General features: G+C 32.9%; 1 protein-coding gene across 3 annotated transcripts; it reads left to right on the forward strand.

The window, feature by feature from the left end:
- The first annotated feature begins 1847 nt into the window (after positions 1-1847).
- On the forward strand, positions 1848-22638 carry LOC128192992 (spermatogenesis-associated serine-rich protein 2-like). Of its 3 annotated transcripts, none has more exons than XM_052866146.1 (16): positions 1848-1900; positions 10899-10984; positions 11566-11674; positions 12823-12869; positions 15162-15315; positions 15988-16278; positions 16486-16575; positions 16893-17022; positions 17281-17339; positions 17574-17683; positions 17956-18036; positions 18149-18170; positions 18287-18409; positions 18669-18766; positions 19030-19117; positions 19209-22638. In XM_052866146.1, exons 2-16 carry the CDS (start codon positions 10943-10945, stop codon positions 19679-19681), a joined length of 1917 nt encoding a protein of 638 aa, XP_052722106.1. In that variant the 5' UTR covers positions 1848-1900; positions 10899-10942; the 3' UTR covers positions 19682-22638. The 3 variants fall into 3 exon arrangements, with proteins under 3 accessions (XP_052722106.1, XP_052722105.1, XP_052722104.1); XM_052866145.1 differs by lacking the exon at positions 1848-1900 and adding an exon at positions 2381-2520; XM_052866144.1 differs by lacking the exon at positions 1848-1900 and adding an exon at positions 5342-5457.
- Positions 22639-24124: the final 1486 nt, after the last annotated feature.

The following is a 24124-nucleotide window of genomic DNA, read 5'->3' on the forward strand; positions in this document are numbered from 1 at the left end:
TCATTGGCATGTCTTTCTCTTGTAATTATCTAGAATAATGATATGTCACTCGGCTACTTAATTGTCTGTTCTGGGCTTTGAATTAGAAATAAATGATCTGTATCTGCAAACAAACAAAATCTGACACCCGGATAAACTCTGAATAACATTTTCTTGTGGTACCTAACGGTGTTCGAACTCTCTTGCCCCTTATCAGAAATATTCGGGGATAGGTGGATAATTTAACCTAACCTATAATGTTGAGTAATAATTAAGTTTCGTGACATTTTTTGGATTTTCACATCCTTCCACTAATTAATCAAAATTGCTTCAACGAATATTCAGTTTGCAGCGAGCGATGGTCGAAGTCACATTACATATATGTATACGTTGCACACGCTATATTCTTTGATCGATATCAATGCTCTTTTTTTTAATCACAGAGTCATCTGATTAGTGATAAAGCACATATATATGATATGATCTCTTTTGTACCGCCACTGCATATTTGTGCATCTTGGAACCGACGGGTTTTCTTTCTCCTAAAATGAATAGAGAAGGATGATTAATTTTTGTGTTGTCGATCGAAAAGGGGGTGGGGGGGGGGGGCAACAACATGTGATATAATGGATCATTGCAATAATTCTTTCCCATATGAATTTTCAGTTTAATTTGTGATATATTTTCTAAACAACAATTTATATATGTAAATTCATTGCTATTTTGGTGTCACCTATTTTACATAAATTGTTTTGAGTTCATTTAAAGTCTATATATTCGCTCAAACAAATTGTTTATGATGGCAAAGTCTGTAAAATTCAAATAAGCCTCTATAATAGCAACAAATGCAGATATGGTCGGGGTGTGTTAAGCGTTTATTATCATTTGAGAATGACTTTGAACAGATGAGAAAGTAGTTTCTTTATATTCGCGCTATCCACCATCTATTTGGGTATTGTTGGAACATATTTTATTGTATATTACATAAGGATTATTAACAAGTTCTAACAACTTACCTGTTCTCCTTAATTATGCACAGAACTATTTACTATTGTCATATTAAGAATATAGCTGTTGAAGTAATTATAAGACTAATATATTTGTACGACAAATGGATAATACGGAAAGAGAAGAGAAAAAAAAAAAGAATACAGTGGTGACATTATTTTCAAAACTTCGATAATACAGGTAGTTTTGTAATAGATAAGTTTCGTCGATTTTAAACTTTTAATGTAACATAATAATGCCTAAATGCGTTGCTTCCCCCTAAGAAGATGATGAGATTAAATTATATCTTAATTTGATAGTATTCAAAGATGAAAAATAATGCACAGTAGTCAATCATACGTACAGAATCGGATCTACTATAGACGATGTGTCGTCTAGTTTAAATACAATATGTAGTTGCTCCACCCTTTAAGGTACTATTTTGTAGTTCTATGATTTGTATACCCTAGATGTAAAATGGGAAAAGCTGTCGGGATTAGAGTTATGAGCTCGATGATTCCAACTTACTTAATGACAAAGTTGACATACGGCATTTATTCATATTAAAAACTTTGCGCGTTATATTGCTCTTAGAATAGGATAATGACTTTAGTATTCTGAGTAATCGATATACAAAATTGCACATTATGCAAGAAGCTTAAAAAATAAACAAATCTTTCGATCATCCTTGTTATCACAAAACAGGGATTAATATTTGTGTATTGAATAACGGTTTTGGTGGACGCCCCCAGTCAATACTAGAACTGAATATGTCGTGTATTCCTATCAATAGGGGACCACAGCTGTTGACAAAGTAAAGTCCGCCGATAAGCTATATATCTGTATAGATTTCCCTCACCTCCTGCGTTTTAGGTTTTGTTTTATAATTAATTCTCTCAACCAAGGTCTTGTCCATTTGGGAAAAGACGTCTATGTAAGTGGTCTTTTATATTTTTTTGGATAAATCCGTGCAATTATTGAATTACGGGGTAAATTTAATCCCTAAATCTCATAATATAAGTTGATATAGTTTTCCGATTGCATACGTAAGTAAATAAGGATATACACCGGTATATCCTTTAAACAACGTGCATGGGAAAGGAGTGTTGACAAAATACAGTAGGTATAGATAAGTACTTCGCAAAGGGTGCACTATTCCTAAGATAAGCGCAATATTGGGACATTTACGTGGGCAGATAAAAACTTTTACCTACATGATTTTGAAAAATGCTGACATCATAATTTTTTGTGCTTCGTAATCATCATAAGCGGGTTGACTTTTTATTAATCTGAAAGTTATCTCTGAACGCTTGAAAGGGTAAAGTCAAATGATAATCTGTTTCAGCGGCCAACACGAAGCGTGACGATGGTGAATTAAGTGCGAGGGGATTCCAGTAACCTATACTCATCTTTATCTATGTATACAAATTCGAAAGTTCTATTTTCGTTTTAATTTACCTTGAATCGGGAGCTTGATAACAGTGCTTTAGTTGTACATTTAACTAACTATACCTACACACATACAGGGGGAATTGTGAAAGTAACCACTTCAACGTAAGTTTGTGTCAAGTTTGCACCTCTCTCTCATGTAATCCTACCAATTGACAATTAATGACAATCATCATTTAAGCATTTATGATAAGTATATTTCTTAAACTAATATACACTTGTCGTTGGACTATATTTAATTTTCGCTATTAAAGGGTTAAAAATAGAATTTACATATATAACCAGTCTATAAGAAATTTACGCCCATGATTAAATATACAAAGTGCTGTTGATATTGGCATTTAAAAAAAATAGACGTGTATATTCATTATCTTGTCCTTCGTTTTTTAAATAAGATAGATGTTTGTATTAATTAATTGTTTGTTTACTGTGCAAAGGTTACTATGCAGTGTAAAGAAATAGTATTTACTACTGTACAATTGAATAGAACGAAAAATCCTTGTTAAAACATATGTACTCTAGGATCACGACACCTTTCTTTTCAAAAGGGGACCTGCATGTATTTTTTTTTCAAGGGGTGGTGGTGCATAGGCATCGGAACGGGGGAGGGGGGGGGGGCTTTTTTTTTATTGATAAGTCTAGCCCCCCCCCCCTACTTTCAATTTGCTTCCGACGTTACTGTGGTGGGGTGGTCGTTACGTAAGAATTGTTGTCGTTGATAAATACGTTCTGTTCAAGACGAGGTCAGATGAGGATCTTAGAGTTCCCTGCACCCTGTCCACCCTGGCCGTCGTAATTAATCTGCTGTTGTTTATCCGGGTACTACATGTCATTCATTCAATCTTTATTTCCCCAATTGCGGAGATATTAATTGTTACATATGCTCCAAGAATGACAGAGTTCTATTATAGCATTTTATAGAATCTTTGATAAATACGTTCAGTTCAAGACGAGGTCAGATGAGGATCTGAGAGTTTCCTGCACCCTGTCCACCCTGGCCGTCGTAATTAATCTGCTGTTGTTTATCCGGGTACACGGGTACATGTCAACATGGCCAACATACATTTCGCCCTCCTATCGACATGAACTACACAAATCATCAAAGGCTTTCGTGTTTGCTCTTTCTCGCCATTCCAAATTCCTTAGCCCACCACTTAAATTTAAACGACAGTGATAGTCTTACTAAAATCTCCAAAGCCTTTACAATGTTCTACTGTCGGTTGAGAGACAGATGTCTAGCTATGCTTTGAATATAAGCTTTGGTTGTGAAAATCATATTAATATATTTCCACACAAACATAGAAAGAGTTTTGGGAATTTGGACCCTCTAATCACTCTCTCCTAGTCGATACTGAAAAGATGCAAACTTTTCACTCAGTGAAAGTGTTTTTCGATCCCCCTCCCGAAATCAGGTAATCGATGATATCATATACATGTAGTAATAAGTGCATATACAGTGACCATCAATCTTAAACAACAGGTGTTATATAGAAATTGTTTTGTAATTGCTATATCCTATCGCCATTGTACAGATCACTGTAATCCACCCACCCACCCCCTCCCACGCCTTATCACGATCGATACATGCAGTTATCCGCGTATGTATAAAACTAAATCATATATATCTCGTTCATGCGTAAGTGTTTTGTGTACAATTTAATATAACAGTCTGTATATGTTGTCAGATTTTATTCTTTGTTCAATGGAAGGAGGGGTTGTCGATCCTACCGCATTTCCACATTGCATTTGGTTGCATGCACTCTGCCATTAATATATAAGAATAATGTGCTCGATTTTAAAAATAATTCAAGTTTTGTATACCTAGCAAACTGTTTGTATTTCGTGTATTTTAAAGAGTTGCGTATGCTCTTTTTTTTTGGGGGGGGGGGGGGGGGGTCTGGTTGTTTGTCTATTTTTGTTTTTTGTTACCGAGTGTCTTAAATTGTCGAAGTCAAAGCTTACAAAAATGTGTTTGTATTATTATACAAACGTACAAAATATGATGCATGTAGGTTCAAAATAGAGATATTTATGAACGCGAATGTAAATAAAATAGTGAACAAAGTATACTACTTCTTGTAGTATATTTGTACGTGTAGTGTTATAAGGAAATATTCTGTTGTTTCATTTTCCATTATATAATTATTATATGTTCATCGATTTTTATCGGGAACCGTATTTACTGAAAGATGGTTGGATCCATGAAGTAAATTAGTATTCATGTATCAGTATCGTTAGGGCTGATTCACTTTATCAACCTTAGACCTATATTTTTATGTAAACATTTATAATACGAGTTTCGACTGATTATATCGTCAATTACCTAAGGTAAACGAACAAGACTTTAATTTGAAGTTACTTTATAAAAATGCAGAAGTTAATATTATTGCTGAATAATTAAACGACAGAGACTGACATTTTTATCGAAAAAGGGGACCGAAGGTTGTTTCGGACTCTTAAATTTAACATTGATCAGACACACAGCTAGCATCATCTTCGCTAGCCAAGGCCCGGGTTTTCGGTCCACTTTGCTCCCCATAAAAACCCTTGGCTAGCGAAGATGCACAGCAGCGGCGTACATGCAGCAAAATTTTATGTTTGTTTCCCATAAATCATATAATCAAACATATAGGTTAACATACAGTGCTATAAATTCATACTTCTCTTTGTTTCGAGACAGTCTACAATTAAAATGAATGAAGAAATTAAGAAAAATATTATCTGGAAAAGGTCAAAGCTGTCAAAATATCCATGACCAGTTGATATACAATAGGTTGGAAAATGAGAGAAGCTGGTCATTTTTCAAAGAATTTAAAAATAACTGTAAATAAGGAAAAAAAAAAAAAAAAGAAAGGGGAAATGACAACAAATGCCTTTCGAATATTGGCGCGAAATCTAACTCGTCTGTTCCGGAACCACTGAGATTCTCGACTGTCGAATGAAATAGGCAGCACTTCCGGTAAAAGTGGCGATACTCTGCAACTTTCTATCACAAGCGATAATTGATAAAAAGAATGGCCAGGAAAAACGGTGTTAGATCAGGTAATGTTTATTAAATCATCTCTGGGATTTAAGAACGATGTTTACTTACACGAACATGTTGATTTAGCTACCGAGAAAATATCGTCTGTTTGAAGCAGTGTTTCGCTTTTTCATAACAAGTTTGTATAGGCAAACAAAATTCGTACGACGCACGTTTTAGTTTTTATTTTGTTTCGAGTTTAGTTTTGGTATTCTGGAATATGCTAACATTTTGGCTGAATGGTCTTGTAATGGCTGCAGCGTAAAAAGGATTGTATTGAAAACCGGTTTCATGTTAACTCCCTTCATCAATGTTTACGTAACCTGTTTACACTCACTCATTAATTGATAAGTAGAAGTGTAGGGGGATGTTTATTGTACTGGTAGCTCTTGTTGTCGTAATCCCTAATAAAGAATCTTAACTTCTTAATGTAATTTATAACTAATTAACAATGTTTGGTTCATTAAATTTAGCAAAGTGAAAGTCATGGGGTTCACAGTCTGTACCCAGTTTATCTGAGATGTTGCATTCACTTCAAAGGTTATGAGTTAAGAATTTATGGTGGATATCTAACCATAAGTAATAAATATATTATGATGGTTACGTTAAATTCATTCAACTGATTCCACAATCATTTTTTTTTAAATTCTTGAAAATTTGGGTTGGTCGGTTTTTAAAAACAACCAATTTAAAAAATGGTTTTAACTGTAAGTATTAAATATCAAAGAAATGTCACAAATAAGTTTCTATAGGAATTGTCTTAGGTTCCTGTTTCCAGTGCTGTCATTGTTTTAATTTGTAATGCAAAATAACTTAAGATTTTTTATTTGAAACTGTGTATTGAAACAGGGGGTGTTAAAACCAAATTTATTGGGCAGAATTCGTGATGTACCATACCATACAAATGAATGTGTTATGGATTTTTTTGTTGGTGTGGATTTTAATGATATGCATTGAATGAGTTAGACTAATGAAGAGAGCAATTCAACTGTGTCATAACTTTCTGACCTTTTTCTTTCTGGTGTCTTTGACCTTACTATTCTTGCAGTTTTTAGTCTAGGTTTTTGACACTTTTCAAGCTCTTTTTATTGAAATTAAAGCAAAACTGCATATGATAGAGAGGATAGCAATTTAGTTTTGATCTTGGTTTGCAGTATTTTTGATTTTCGATCTAGCTGCTTTTCTAATAATTGGTTCAAGATATTTTTATAAAATTGATATTAACAAGATATGTATTTTGAAAGCAATTCATTTACTGTAAAACGAGAAAATATGGCGCACTACAAATTTTAGCGCCTTTGGCGCAACTGTCTCTAAGCGCTAAAATTAATAGTGCGCCAACGATTTTCCATCTGTATTAAATTTCTTCAAGTTGCAAAGCAATAACGTCAGTCCATTTTTAAGGCTATATAGAAGTGTTCATTTAAACATCAGATGCTGTCGGTTCTGTTTGTTTAAACAATTACACAAGTAAACGGTATAGGTTATCGGGTATAAGTGCCTAAACATGGATTACTTAATTCAGTTTTAATTGCTTTTTAATATTCTCATTAGCACCTTGAAAATTGGGCTTCTCCCCATGCCACTTCCATTTAGCGCCTCGAGGTGAAAATGTGATTTAGCGTGGCGATCGTTAACGCTGACAATACATGATTGATAATAATTTCTTTGATCTCTGATTAGTGGATATAAAGATAACAAGACGATACCTATTTTTTTAAATGTAAAATTACTGCAAAAAAGATTCTCTAATGGTGATCGAAACTCATGGTGATTTCATTTTTAGTTTCGGGACTCCTCTAGTGTTATCCAAGTCGACACGTTAAATTCAAAGTCCGATAACTCAAATTTGCTTACCAACAAAAACTACACATCATCGCCAATACATGAGGTTTTCATATCTATCTACTGACGATTTAGACAAAAGTAAGTGTATTGTTCTCAACGACAGTTTACCATGCATGCGAGATAGAAATCAAAGTCATTGTGTTCACGTGCTTAAGTGAACACAGAACTAAATTTAGGGCGTGATCATTAATCAAACAACAACATTTTGTGTATTCTTTTTTAAAGAAAAGATGCATGCGCTAAAATATAATTGCGCTAATGTACTGGCACCTGCGTTTGCGCTAAAATACGTATGCGCCAAATTTTCTCGTTTTACAGTATGTTGTTTTGAAACCATGACTTTCTAAATGACCATGTCTATGACTTTCCTTAATTGGTAATTGTATATCTTCTGTCACAAATTTTACTGTTTACTGTTAACTAAAACTTGTTGCAGCAAGAGTTACAATACAAATATGTTATACAGGAAATAGGGTGGGACATTAATCATTTTATATGGACATATGTCTACTTTTAGTCTTTACAGTGCTTGGTTCAATTTTTCAGCCGTTAATGTATAACAATTTTTCCAAAAATCAGTTCTCCTAAAATACTAACTTTCAGCAAGTTACATTGCAGAATCAGTCTCTTTCAAAGACAAAAAGTGATTATCATTTTTTGGGGGGGGGGGGGGGGGTGGTTATAAACAAATAAGGACATTGGTGCACATTGTCCAAGCTAAATCAATTATACTTCATTTCTTATTAATTATTTAATTCAATAAATGTACTTGTTTAATTTTTTGTAATTCATAATGTACAGATATATATACCAGCTAGACTAGTGTACTATATGAGACACATTACATGTGTACAAATTGGCTTTTCTAGGAATTGGACTTTAGATCACTGTTTGAGCTCCTGCGCACAGCACACTTGCTACCTGTGTCCTGTGTTAGTGTGTTTTTGTGCCTTCCCCTCTGCCTAAACATAAATATTTCTTACCCTTCAAACAAATCTAGATTACATGTATGCTGTGCAGGCTATCTGTCAAGCTGTCACCATTACAAAGATTATTTCCTTCTCATGAAGAAAAATCAACCATACCCAATAGCAGATTTTTTTCAAATTACATGTCAATAAATTCTTTAAAGATTTTTGTCAAAAGTGCTGCATGCATAGAGAATGGTTGGAAGTGACGTACATATTACTCAAGGTGATCAATATAACCATTGAATTAGCACAGCCATCATTGTATGTTTAACAAATGATGTGGCATTTTTCTACAGATATACATGTACAAGTGGTTTTAATATTGATTTTCAGGCCAAATGACCAAGTTCTAATGAAGATCAACCCTTTAATCACCTTAAACTTTTAGAACTTAAAAGCTTTAACTAATTAAATTTTAAAGGTGCAGTTGCAAGATTTAATTACAACTGGAGTTGTATTTGGTTTATTTTGAATTTAGCATTCTTGTGTATAAAAGGGACTTTATCAAGATCAAAAGAGAAGTATAGTGTTCGTTTACTGTCAATAAATTTAAATGTGTCAGTATGTCAAATGATAATTTGAAGTTATATAAATAGTACTGGTACTTTATATTTGGGGTGAAGTGCAATGAAATAGCATTTGCACCTGGTTGTCTCTAAAAATTTAAGTAGAAAGAAGAAATAAAAAAAAGTAGAAGGGGGTCTGGAGGTCTAGCTTATGGCTAGATTGTTTTTGAAATGCAAAAATAGCCAGGTAATTATGTCACTTTAGGCGGGAGAATTCCTTGCCTCCCGGGTCTTAGAGACAACCCTGATTTGATAAATGCATGTTAGTATGTCATATGGTTACCAAAAAAACCTGAGATTGATTCATGATGAATACTGTCCTTATGGGTATCACTGTTTATATTTCATTGTCAAGGCCTGTGGATATGTGAAGTTTTGCAAACAGCATAGTTCAATTAATTAAATTAAAAGAAACAGAAACATGAAAACTTATTTTTAACTTAAAATCTTTTTTATCACTGAATCTGACCTTGACCTAAAACTAGGACAACCTGCCACTACTAGTTTTACTGAAAATCTAGTAGAAGACATTTTCAGTGATGTAGTTGTGAAATTGCAATATGTCTCCATACCATGTGTGAAACACCCAGGATGCAAAAAGTTTCTGAGAAATAAATTCCATGTTGTGTGCATGTAACATGATTTGTTCCTCAGAAATGTGCTCTCTTGGTTGATTGATAAGAATTTTACTGCTCTTAAATGTTGTTTTTTTTTACGGAACGTTCTCAAATGACAAGCATCATACTGCATTTGATTTTACTGAGAGAGGAAATGGTATGGTTTGCATCTTTTAAATTGTTTCAGAGTTGCTGTTGAAAATTGTACAAGTATCCTTTTCAGTGGCATTCTTGAGTATGTGAACAACTCATTAATTTGTACTTGACATAAATTTTACAAGTGTTTGACCAGAAATGTTCTTTGTGGATTTTTCTATTTCTGTATATACCATAGTAGTGTTGAGTTGGCACTAACAGTAAATTTCTCTTTCCAAACAGCGTGTATATGATTTATGCATGTAGGGTATTTTCTCCGATGTCAATAGCCACAATGACTTAATCAGGAAGGTAGTGGGTTTCCCAGCCTTGTGGTTGGTTGATTACTTTGTTTACTTGTATATATATTAGAATACAGGTAGCATTTTTATTGGTGTGATCAGTTTAACCAAAACTTCCTGAACCAATATAAGAATGGGTGTTAAAAAAGAAATGTACATTGTATATTTTTTATTCATAAAAATTTTGAACTTGCATTGACCATATGCAAACAAACATCACAGAACTATGAACTCTTAAGATTTTTTCTTAGATATTAAAAGAGAAAACATAACTTACATTAAAGAAATACCAGCTAAGTATATTTATAACTTAAAATGGTGCCTTTGAAGATTTTTTTTTTCTGAAATGTTAAAAAGAATTTTGTATCAAGGATCAAAATTGTACAGAGTATTTTCTAAGCCATCAACAATCTATAAAAATTCTATATCAACTACATGTACATACTTAAATGTGTGTGCAAAAGCAACTTTTATAAACAAATAAATTTTCTACAGTTTTGTGATCAATATTTGTATTTTATTTTCACATCTCATTCAATCATGAAAGATCTCTAAGCATGATAATTGATTGATAATTTATTTAATGATAGAGCCCCAGTACTAGCATATTGCCTCCCAATGACGTTGATAGATTCATTTAGCATGCATGAGTTTGTAGACCAAAGACCTTAGAGTCCGGATGGTGATGATCAATGGTGGCCTTTCTCCCCTTCGTGTCAGATAAAGCTGCTTAGAACAAAACTAGCCTAGCAAACACATTGCAGCATGATTTTTTTATCATGTTACATGCTACAGAGAATGAATTAATACAACAGCTGCTGACAAACCATTATTGAGATGAAATGAAAAAAATTGTTCAACAATCATGGTGTAAGAAAAAGGAAATCCAACCTTAAAAAAAAAATTAAAGATCAGTATAGGGTATACGGAACATGATTACTTTAATATACCAGTATTAAAAGATATTTGATAAAACTTGACAATGACAGCCAATAGTATTTAAGTTTCTCTTTCTTACTCAGAAAACTCAGGAACCATTCACTTTGATACAAGAACTAAAGCAGTAATGGCAGAGGTTTCTTCAGCGCAAGAAAATATAAAGGAAAAGGTGTGTATATAAATATAAAAGTGGTTCAATGCTTATATGTTTTTAAAAAATGAAAAATAAAATAGAATAGATATCTTTGAGAACATTTTATTGACATATTGCAGTTCACTTCACAGGTAAAAGAAAAAGATTAATTTAAAAATAAAAAACAAAAAAAAGAACGTTTTTCGAACACCCCTGGACATGACCAAGTACATGCTGCCGTAATTATTATTAATATGGTCATGTAAGATTATAGTTATTTCATGTCCATCATATCTGAAGGGACATTTTTAGTTATTAAAATGTTCATTTCAGACTTGAGAAGTTTATTTACTAGGTTTTAGAAGATTAAAACTTAATTGATAGATGGACCAACAACATTTGGGAGGGGGTTGTGGTCGGGCATTCTGTAGCATTTGAAAGTAGCCCGGATTATAAAATGATCTATGTGTGACCTGTGTAAATAATCATGTACATTCTAAAAATGAATAGAGAAAGGAGTTGATTATCTTGATGTGAAAAAAGATTATGACATAAGGAGATGTTTCATGCTAAATCATCTTTTATTTGTAAATGTCATGAGTGTTTTGCTATTTCAGGTTAATGCAGTACGAGAAGTTATTACTGGAAAGAGCAACAATGAAATCATTTTAGTTCTACAGTACTATGAGTATGATGTTGCTAAGGCCATTCAGGCCTATTGTGATGGTAAGTTCCAAATTGCTCCTTGAAGATTATTACATACCCTAGACTTATTACTTAAGCCAATTTCAGAAATCTATCAATATCATTTTATTTTATTTTTTTCTTCAAATAGGATAGACAAGTACAGAAGCTTTAATAGTATATAGAAAAAGTTGAAATATCACTGTAATGATTTCTCTTTTCAATTCTGATGATGCCCATTTTTTTCCGCATTGCATATATTTCTATATATTTCTATAGCTGATATTGATTTTATGATGGGAGACAATGAGTAAGCAGCAAGTTTGAACACGAATTATTGAAGTGTTTTGAAACCTAGATAGTTGTTAGATTAGGGTATATTAAAAAAAAATTTTCAAGATAGAGAGCGATATTAAATGCTAAGGTAAATCATATATCACACGTCAACCTGAAACTTAAGCTGCTTGGTCCGATTTTGTTGTTATTACAGTATCACATAATTTTGCATACAAACCCTTTATCTTAGATAGTTTGGACTTTATCATATTTACACCAGTAGAATCGGTCTCCTTTCAAATTTACAAATTTTAAGGTATATAAAAATTATTTCTTTTTGGGCAAACGAAAAAACAAACCAAAATGCATCTTGAGAATGATAAGAAAAAGGGAACCCTTTGGTTTCGTCCCTCGAGTGATTGGCGTTATTCAACCCACATATTATGCATTGATTGTAAATAAAATCAAACCATGTAGAAATATTAGCAAACAAAACGTACACAGGTTTATTTGTAATTTGCCTGAATATAACAACCTTTATTTTTAGCGATGTCAAAGTCGTAATACCACCACACCCGTCTCGACATCAGGGGTGAATTTTAACATGAAGGGAAATAATGCGATACCCTTTTATGTTGTTTCTTTTGTTAACAAATTTTGTACATAATTTTTTTCATTGAAATTTGGCTTAATTGACTGGGAACACTACTACAATGTCTATTATTATATATATTCTTTCTTAGAATAACCATCGTTTCAAAACGTGCACAAAATTTGATATAAAGGCGGACCAAGCAGCTTTAAACTTACAATCATAAAAATTCATATTTTTCAAGAAATTATTGCTGTCACTTGTATTTATATATCAGTTGTCTGGTAAGTCTTGCTCCATAAAAAAACCTTTTCTTTTACAGATGGTGCAAAACAAGCTCTAAATGAGTGGCATTGGTCTGGGAATAAGGTATTGATAAATGTTTTATACCATAAAGGTGTTCAAAGCCCTTACACCATGCATTTCAAAATGATAGACTCATTGTGTATGTGATCAATATTTAATGTGAGGTATCTAGATTTAGTTTAAGTCATTGATTTTATGAGCTTGCAGGTGTGTAGTCCTATATATATATATGCTACTTCAATGAAAAATTCTTATCTCTTGATGTATTCTCTTTATACACTTGTTACTAAAAAAATTATGACGACGCAAATTTTTCAGACCATTAGAAAATCAAAATAATAAAACTGTAATGAATGATATTAGCAACATTTTTACAAGTATATATAAGGATCCTCTACACTTTTTGACTTAACTTTAAATGATACTTTGTCACAGAATGTTGACTTAATGTACATATTCAATAGTAGCAAAAAGATATAGTTTGTTAACCCTGAGATCACATGTATAATCACTTTAGATTGGCATAGGTTACTACAGTGGAGCCTCAGATATCCGGACGCCAGATATCCGGACGCTTCACTTTCCGGTCGATTTTTATTGGGAACGGAATTTTTACACAATAATTTGTCTCGTTTATCCGGAATTCCGCGTTCCGGATCCGGACGGTCAAATTTTACCACATAATACATTTTTGCTTTAAATTTTACCTCATTTAATCGGACGGTCACATTTAAGTGTTCGGGGGCACAAAAGTTTTTTATGCACAAGTGCAAATTAGTGTAAAAACATCTGACACTGGTTGCTGGTTTTAAACAATGCCTTCGTCCGGTAATCGGGGTCACCTGTATCACGCTATGTACTCGCCCGAGGATATTACGATAACCATGGATGCGACATGTTTAATTGTCGCCATTTAACTTATGAACTGTTATTGTTTGATTAAAATGTCATGAAAATTGTTTAATTTGTGTTTAAAAAAGTCATCTATTGATTGAATTAAAATTCTATTAATCGTAGTGTGATTAGATCGTTCGTACGCCAATTCATTTTAAAACGTAATTGAAATGAAATATTTGATAATTTGAGTTCTGTTTACGATAGTTATTAAGACCGCTTGGGATGTTCAGGGTATCGACATTAATTTTATAGCGTGTGTTCAATTAACAGTGTAATAATAATTTATGCCAAACATGGCGTGGATGAGTGTTCACGCTACTTGTAAATATCGCTTGGGTGCAATTAACTCTATAGAAAGATGGATACGTAAAATTAGCTTGAGTATGTTCTGTCAATGAAACATTAGCTTGGACAATTATCAATAAGGGAATATATATAGAAATGTTGAGCAGCTTCAAACATGTCAACACCACCGGCCAAGAGAGCGAGATTTGCGATCACCGCTAGCTTGATGAAAAAGATTTGTCAGCGTAAAGTGGAACACCGACTTTCTTCTCTTCGCTTTGTTATGCGAATGTAATTAAATTATCGGTTTAATACAGTGATTGTTATGTACATGTACATGTACATGTGTTGCCTTGTAGAATGTAGTGCTTGGTTTCCTGTGGAAAAAACATACCTTAAATAATGTTTGTAACAATATTTTGTTTTGTTAATTTTAAAAAAAAACTAAACTTTTTTTGTAGTGCTTATGGCTATCAAATTTAATTGTATAATTAATTTATGAGTTATGTTTTCATAAATATTAAAGGTAAATATCACAATTCAGATATCCGGACGCTTCACATATCCGGACGATTTGGCCTGGGGACAAAAGTGTCCGGATAAGTGAGGCTCCACTGTATTTCCATCACTTTTGTTCATTTTTCTGAATAAATACATGTCAGTGAAAAACAATTTAAATCAATATATATGGCAAAAATTTGAAGACTTTTTTCACACATTCCATCTTTATGCTTGGTGAAATTTTTATTTGTTGTTGCTGTGTATTGAAATCTGAGATGATAGAGAATGCGTTTTCAAAACAGAAAAACGGGGAAATTTTTATATAAAAAAAAAATTTAATTTTGGCACAAAGCTATTTCTGATTATCAAATTTTTAAGCAAAAAGTGTTTGAAAAGGAAAACCTGGGACAGAATATCATCAGTTCAAATTTTGCACATAAATTTGTTTTCAATATATGGACAAGATTTTATTGTTGGTGATTATTTCCACAGTAAATTGATTGTCTGGAAAACTGGCAAAGCTTGACATATCTGAACAATTTTTTAGTAATGTGTTGAACCATCAAATTTAATAAACAAGATAATTTTTAAAATCATGCCCACCTCTACTTATTTCAACATGAAACAGAAGCAAATGGAATTTCAAGATGTCAACTTCATTCTTTTGTGCAGACTCCCAACAAGAAGAAGAAAAATAAAAAGAAGGCCTCTTCCAAGGCTGCAAGTGAGGATGGAGAGGCTTCATCCCCAAAGAAAGAGACCACCTCCCCCATACCTAATGGAATACCCGTCAAGGACAGTATACCTAATGGAATCCTAGGCAATGGTGAGGTTCTTTGTCTCCAGTCCACTGACTGTAAATTACTAATGGATTAAATTCACATGCAGATTTCAGGACAGTTGCCTGAATTATTATACCCCTGCTCCGCAGGAGAATGGAGTATTCTGTTTTACTTTTGTGTGTCTGTCTGTCTGTCCTTCTGTCTGTCTGTCCATCTGTAACAAAAACTTTTGTCACATTTTTCTCAGCAACTATTTATCACAGATGCTTGAAATTATATATTTTTGTACCAATCGGACATCAACTTCCTGTTAAATGACAACTTTGTTTATTTTTAGCCAAAATTTTCAAACAAATTTTTGTCAAAGATTTCTCAGCAACTATTTATCGCAGATGCTTGAAATTTTAACACACTATTTGTTTAGGCATGCCATATTGTGGGATAAATTTTTGTACCAATCGGATGCTAACTTTATGTTAAATGATGACTTTGCTTATTTTGTATATTCACATCAGAGTGGGGGTATCACTAGTGAGCTTTGGCTCACAGATATCTTGCTTTTTCTCAACTAAAAAAACCCCCAAAATAACCTATTCCCTGTACTGTGAACATCTGGTTATTGGATTATAAAATTTAACATTTCTACTCTTTATCCAAATCTGTTCATGCAGGGTTAATAGTTTGGATATCAATATCTTTACATTTGCGTTATTCAGAAACAGAGATCTCTGCATTAAGTAACACAGACAGTGAGCTGAAAGGAAGAGTTCAGGCATCAAATGCTGATGTACAGGCAGCTAGTGTGACAACACCAAACTCCAACACCGAGGCATCCCTCTCAAATTCATCCCCATCCAAACAGCAATCACCACAGCCTCAAAGGCAGCAACGCACATCTAGAAACTCACCCCCAGTGTCATCAGCACCATCCCAGAGGGCTGGATCCACCCCACAACCACAGCGGCAGCCCAACAGTCATCACCATGGTCGACAACGAACACATTCTGGTGAGCAGCAGCCAGCTCTTCTAGTCAAGGAATAATTGATTTACAAATTAAATTTCTTAAGAAACAAACCTGTATATTTAAATGACGTTGTATATACCTGTACTATTTCTAAACAAAAAAAGCTTGAAATGAGGCTATACATACCAATGTATATATATTAAATTTTGGAAGCCATAAAGGTAAAACCAAGGGTCTTGAATATTTCAGGATCCCATTCCCATAGACAGAGAACAGCCAGTGAGAGAAGCACTGCCTCTCAATCTGAACATAAACCAACACACTATAAAGCACACGCTGGTAAGTGTTGTACAGGACTGTCCCAAGAGTAAGAGGAATATGGTTCCCCTTCTAGAGAGGTTTTAACACAAAAGCTCATTAAAGTTGTTAACATTTGATTCTTGTGACTATTTAAAGTTGTCTTAAAAATTTTTTACTGTCAAAGGTCAAGGTCTCTTGTAAAGAAGAAGAAGGTTGATTTTACTTCATAAAATTGTTTTAGTTGCAAATAACAGATTTTAAAAGTTGTTAAAAGATAAGCTTTAAAAAAAAATGAATAGAACATAACATTGATGATAGATGTGTTATCAATGAGTGTTTCATTTGATTTTTTTCAGGGATTGAAAAATCAGTTAAGGATCTACACAGACAGACTGTTGCTTTGGAGAGGTTTCGCATGATTCTGAATGAAGAAGTAGATAAAACTTACAAAAGAATAAAGTCAGTCTTTGAGGAAGTGAGAACAAGGTAAGTCTAGTTGAAGGAGCATTTACTGCTTAAATTGAATTAATATGTATTAAATGTTATACAGTGCTGTTTGAAAAAAAATGTGTACAAAATCATGTAATTTTTCATACAGATAAAATGATGTTATAGGTTTTAAAAATTTGAATGAGCAATGATAAAATAATTTGATTTAAAAGACTGTGTGTTTGCAAAACGTTTTAACATTTTAATGTATACATCACTTTCCATCAGAATTTAGATAAATCAAATGTCTTGTAGTTTAAACAACAGAGAAACAGAGCTTACATCAGAAATGGACAAAGTGAAACTTGCTGCAAGTAAGTTATATTATTGATTCATATCTATTCCACCTCTAAAAGTACATGTACATGTATGTTAAATGATTAAAGATATATAATGATTTCTGCTGATGCATGTAGTTACTTGTATTACTATGATCCTCTCTGTTTCTTAAACCTAATTAAGAAGTATGTGAGTGTAGTAATTTTAGGTGGGAGGGGATTAAGCAATTTTGCACCAGCTGTCTTTTAAAATCAATTTTTGAATTTTAGATGACATATTTGCGATGAGACAGAAAAGGGCAGTAGAATTGAAAGTAAAAGTAGACAGATCAGACAACATGAATGAACAAGAACTATCTGAACTGCGTTCAGAAATCAAGGTATGTATTTCTCATGTTAATATTCTTACTTGTACTCACAGTTCATGTAATGTATACATATTGTATTTGTATAAACAGGTCTTTTGTCAAGATAATCATAACTATAACAATCTACAAACCAGAATTAGCAATATTGAAAATAATGGATTTTAGCTTTGCAAAAAACAAGCAAAGTAGCATATATATATAATATATATATATAAATGACTAATTGCTAATCAGTTTCTAGTCATTGAACTGCATTATGTAATTTATTTTTCTTTTTGTTTCAGCATTTTATAGGTGAAAGAAAGGTTGATGAAGATTTAAGCAGAACAACAAGATTTTTGTATGATTCCGATCATTTAAAAGAGGCAAGTATATTAAATATACTGAAGTAAATTCAATATAATTCCTGAATTACAAGTTTCTTGATTTTACTGTTGTATTATTTTCAATGCTCATTTGTTATTTTTTTTTCAACAGGAGATCACCCAGTTTGGAGAGGGTAAGTCTTAGATGCAGTGGATTTGCTCTATACATTTTGGTTGATGTAAGAATTCTGTGATAAATTTGATAGAAATTTTGTTTTGGGGAGGTTTAAAAAAAAAGTTATCTTTTTAGTGGTTCCTGTCAAATGTTCCTACTCCCCTCGACGTCCCTCTGTCAGCTCTGTGGCCAGCAGTGGCCCTGAAGAGGTGGACAGTCTGTCCTCATCCCTCAACAGTCCGGCGCCGGTGGTAGTAGGTCAGTACTGGTAGAACATGGTCATCAACATGCTTATTTTTCCATGAAGAAAATCCATTCAGTAATATTAGATTAAAGATTGTTATACAAACTAAAGAGTTTTCTTTGCTCTGTGAATTTGTAATGCAAATAAAAAGAAAATTGCCAATCTTCATTCATCTGTGCAACAACATCTGTTCAGGTTCAGATAATAAAGGTTTTGCAATCAATGTGTGCAAGCTATGTTGACAAAATACATTTGATTGATTTATTATAACAGACTCAGGTCATGACACCACCCATGAAACCGTTGATGTAAATGAAGCACATGAAGCTGCAGAACTGCAAAGACGGCTGAAAGGATCCCTACAGTTACAGGTGAGGCTTTTTCATGATTTCTTTTACAAAAAAGTTTCCTTTTGGTTTTATATTATTGTATATATACACTCCCAGTAACGTAATGATTCTAACTGGGGTTCAAATTTGATTGTCTAAAATGCATCACTATTATCCTGCCTCCTGTATATTGTATACTTGCGTACTATCATTGTAATTTGCTTCATTAATGCAGGTTTCATATTGTCTGTATTTTGGTTATCTGTGTACTATCTGTATGAATTTATTGCTCAATTTGTTAACAGGGTTATATGAAGCCTGAGGGAAAAAGAAATGACCAAAATCATTTTTCAAGCAAGTCCAGCCCAACATCAAATCATAACCACATAATCAGTAAGTTTTACTTAAATTTGCTTAACAAGGAAATTGTTTAAAGATTTTTGAAAATGAAAATTAAGTAATTTGATATAACTTTCTTGTGTAGATGGCAATGCTGATGTGCCTCAGAAGAAAGCTGAGGAAGAGCCTGCCACATTGAAACCCAGTGACAACAGTAGTTCAAAATCATCTCAAAGCAGTCCTGCTAAATCAGCCTCTAACTCCGAAGCATCCAGGAGATCTCAGTACTCTGGTAGGGGTAGAGGAAGGGGAGGTAACTACAGGGGTTATCCTAGAAGTCCCAGAAAAGATGGTGGTGACACCTACTACAGAAACCAGAGAAATTATGAGAGAGGTGGATATGGGAGAAGAGATGAATACTATAATTCCAGACGAGACAACGACAGAAGAAATTATCGACCAAGAGAAGATTACCCCAAAAGTGCCCCTCAAAGACAAAGTTATTCTCGCAATGAGAGGCCACAGACAGCCAAGGAGAATGAGAAACCAAGTCCTGCAAAGGAAAATATGAAGGAGTCAACAGGAGAAAAGGATTTGAAAAATAAACCTCAGGAATGAATGAATATATTCAGTTTACACCTTTCATTTGTTTTTCTAGTCTCATTGTTACACTCGTTTCAGCTCAAGTGATACTGTATGATTACTTAATTTTTGAAATTGTTACTTGTTTAATAAGTGGTAAGAATGCAACTGTTTGGAATTTTTAGCATGAGAGTAATTAAAAAAAATGTATATTGTGAATCCAGTATCAACTCGTATAGTAACCCATGCATTACTACTGCGATATTACTGCAGTTGAATGTACCGTAGTCATTGGTGATAAATGTCTGTAATGGTATTGTAAGTGTACAATATATGTGGATGCTATTTATTTTTCTCAAAATTTTTTTGTTTAAGACAAAATTGTTAAATTGTTTATTAAATTTGTGATAAAACCTTGTTACTTAACCTTGAATTTCACCTTGTATATTGTCATTGATTGAATCTGCCATGAATTGTTCGTAATGTACATGTTTGTGTATATATACAACTAGTATCGATACACTAGTTGTGTTTAATAGATGGGTGTAAAATTGGTTGTACAATGCACATCAGTATTGAAAAAAAAAAGTACACTGTATAGTGCTAGATCAAAATCATGTGCTTATACTCATTTTGGGCAATGGTTTTTGTATATAGTTTTCACCTCATCAGCAATTTGGAATGAAATTCAGAAGCGCAAACATTTTTTTGTGTTTGAATCTACTTACTATTAAACCATTTTTCTATGTTATACATGTATTATTGTAGTATGCAGATGTCATATTTAATTACCATAATTAAGGGTGACATATGTTTTCCTTGTTGATGAGCTTTGATAATCATTTGACACAAATTTATTTTTTCCTTTTGTCCTTACTAAAATTTTCAGTATTTTTTTTCCATGAATGGATTGTAACTAGATAAAACCATGTGGTGTCCGACAATGGACCTGATATTGATGCTGTTATTTTATTGGTTACTGATATGTCAGACAATCACTACTTGACACCAGAATAAACTTATCCTGATACTCTGTCATCCTGACAAAATTCTGCTTGGATTTATTAATTACATCTGTACATATGAAAAAGACATAATTAAAATTTCCTACTGTAAATGTGAATTTTTTGTTGTTGAATTTATTAACAAAAAATGCATAAAACAAAGAATGTGTGACGAAACTTTTTGTGTTGTCACCATTAATGTGCATATGGCTATTCAGCAACATTTCCATGTTATAAACATGTAAAGGTTTAATGTTGGATCATATTTATTACTGATCATGCATTGAAACATTGGTCATATGAAAACTGAAAAGTTTTATGATAAATATTTCTGGATTTTTTTGGGGTTTGCTATTTGAGATACATCTTTGATCATGGGCAGAGAATACATATTTATTATTGGAATCAAGTTTTCGTTATCCTGGTGAATTTTTAGACAATGCAAGTTTAATCGTAATGCATGCAATTAGCATTTTGTATCACTTCTGTACATACTTGTAAAAATCACTTCTGAACGGTTCATTAAACAGACATAAAATATGTATATTCTGTAAGTGGTGCATCTCTTGCTAATGAAAGTGCATAACTTTTGGTAACTTTTGTGTCTGAACACTTTTACTGTCTCAAAATATATGCATACCATATAAGAATTAAGTAATTATTTTTACAAAATGTATTGTGTATTTGTAGATAAACAACGATTTGCTTTTGATGTGCTTCAGAGTCAAATGTCGAATTGGGTTTAAGTTTCATCATTTTTATTATATATGAAACCTAATATTTTTTTTAGGCCTTAATAGACCTAGCAAAATCTTATATGTTGTTAATCTTAAAAAGTAGAGAATATTAATTTCCTTGAATTAGATTTTGTTTCTGCATGTTAGGACAACAGGTACTTTAGATGTACCAGGCATAGTTTTCTGGCCTATGGCTTCTTATTGATTTTTTCCTTTCAGTGACTTTGCTTCACTTTTCAAGTTTTCATCTTTTAAATTATACTTAATCAGTGCCAAACAAAAAATGTAAAAATCCATCATTGATCTGTAAAGTTTATATTAAATTGTGTCTTGTTATTTTATTTGAACACTACTGATCAAATACAGTGTTCTAATAGATTCCGGGTCCTCATATGTTACAATATTTTCTTATTTGTTGTGTCTCAGAGTAACATTTAGTCCTGAATATTTATCTTGGAGATGAAAGTAACAGCAATGGACTTGTATTAATTTTACAAGCATACTGTGTTATAAAATTTAATTTGTCTTTCTCTAAACAGTAAGATTATATTTATACATGTAGTATGTTTATCAGATTACAGTGTCTTCATTTTCTGTAAACCAGTATTACACAGGGATCATTTGCTATCTTTTAATCTCTGATATATAGGTTCAATATGTTAAGTACATGTATCTTTGTAAACAACTGAACTGTTTCAAGTTCTCTCATTTCTAAACATAGAGTTGTGTTATTTATAGGTAGGAAAAGTAAGAAAAAACTGAGGGTTTCATGCAGTATTAACATTTATTTACATTTTGTAAAACAGGCAAATGGAGAACTTTTGACAACAAATAATGATTTCCCTTTTAATGAAAAAATGTTAAAGCTTCAACATATGATTGAAATATTTTGTTGGTTGATTTTTTCTACTATTTCGTTATCATTTTGCTTGATCTGTTCATTTGAATTCTATATATATACCTTCATGTACATCTCATAGTAGAATGATAGTTGATTTGTTTGCTACCAGCCTTCCGCTGTTTGTCGCTTTGTTTTTGTGTGCAGATCAATTCACCATTGGTCCATTTGATGGTTACTAGTCCACAGTTTTACTGCTACTATTCTGTTGAATTCGGTTTGGGAAGTTTGTTTAAAGATTCAGATATTGAATGTTTCAACCTTATAATGATAAAAGTGTATTCATGATATATATTATTATATATGCATAGATATCTATATAGATCTATTATTATTAAAACATATCAACAGCAATTATCTTTCTTCTATATAAGTCAATAAAATGGTAAGGAATTTCCAGGAAGGTAAGGTCAGAAATGAATGTACATATTTTAAACTTGCTTATATGTCGGCTTAAATTTTATTATTAAGGTTCTGCTAAGCACCCTATAGTTATCAGTTTGCATCAGTTGTCAAGAGCATTTATTCTCTCCCCTGGTCCAATCTGGCTTTTCTGCCACAGTGATCTTGAACCAAGTTTTTGTGTAAAAGGTTACAGTCAAAACAGACCTAAAGTCCTTGTCCAGTAATACAGAACTATCTTTATAAGTCAGGTTAAGAAGGCTTGATGCATGGTCATGGCCAAATTTAGACTGTATTAATCTCCTGTAGAAGAAGAGCTCTCTATAAAACATAGGAAGAAAACCTCAAAATTTAAAAAATGAAATATATCTATTTTATCTACACTAAATAATATTTATAACTAAAAAATCATATCTTTAAACTTAAAACTAGATCGAGTGGTTAGTTTATTAACCATCCAGTCCCCTTGAGGTCAAAGCAAAGTCGCGTCCTAATGTCCTTTGTGAAAGAGGGGTCCTTTGATATGATCACTATCCCATAGGTACCCCGGTATCTAGTTTATGCAAATTTCTGTTTTATTTTTGTCTTAAAGGTGCATTTGTTTTGCCAAGTTTGTGTTAGGAATACATGTGAAACTTACTGAAGCTAAAAGCATTGCAACGGCAAAGCAACATGGTCTGTGACCTCGTATGCTATTACTATTCCCTTCCACCAGTTTCATTGTCCAGAGGAGACTGGTAACCTAACTTTGTCGAGGCCTTTCTGTTGATACTCAGGTTAGCCACGATAAGGAGATAATACACGTGTCTAATTTGCCTGGTATTTTGAGACCCCTAGCTATCCTTGACGGCCGTCAAACTAGGTCGGCCACGATAAGTACATAAGTCATTATTTTAACGTGCAGCTCCTGTCTAAACTTTCACAGAGGCATAGTTACTACTTAATTTCGTCCTTTACTGCATCTGCCTGTAGTATCAATCCTTGGCAATGAAATAAATTTACATATCATATTAGACACCGACAGAGATCGTACATGTTGCATCGTCCATGTGGCAAACAGTTAACGATTAAGTCGTTATCTGAGTTTTGGAACTTGCAGTCTATTTGTTGATTCAAATATTTTGTCTTAGTGTTTGGTTTCTGCGTTTGGCTCAATGTCAAGTGTTCGGTACGTAAGAAATCAACGTTGCTTATTAAAAATTCCACCTTCAGTGAAGAAGCGAGTACATGCCAGGTTTATGATCACATGGCTTTGTCACATTCTGAGCAGAAATAAAAAAAAAAGGGAATGGTATATAGTATTTTGCTATATACATCTCTTTTTAGCTCAGATTGTGTCAAAACCCTATGCTTTCGACGGACTGACCATGTGTTTTGTTGACGAGTGACAGATTTGTATATCTGTGCTCAAAATCAACAATCCGATTCTAAACGTAAA

The sequence above is a fragment of the Crassostrea angulata genome, chromosome 7 (assembly GCF_025612915.1).
Source record: "Crassostrea angulata isolate pt1a10 chromosome 7, ASM2561291v2, whole genome shotgun sequence".
Lineage (NCBI taxonomy): Eukaryota > Metazoa > Mollusca > Bivalvia > Ostreida > Ostreidae > Magallana > Magallana angulata.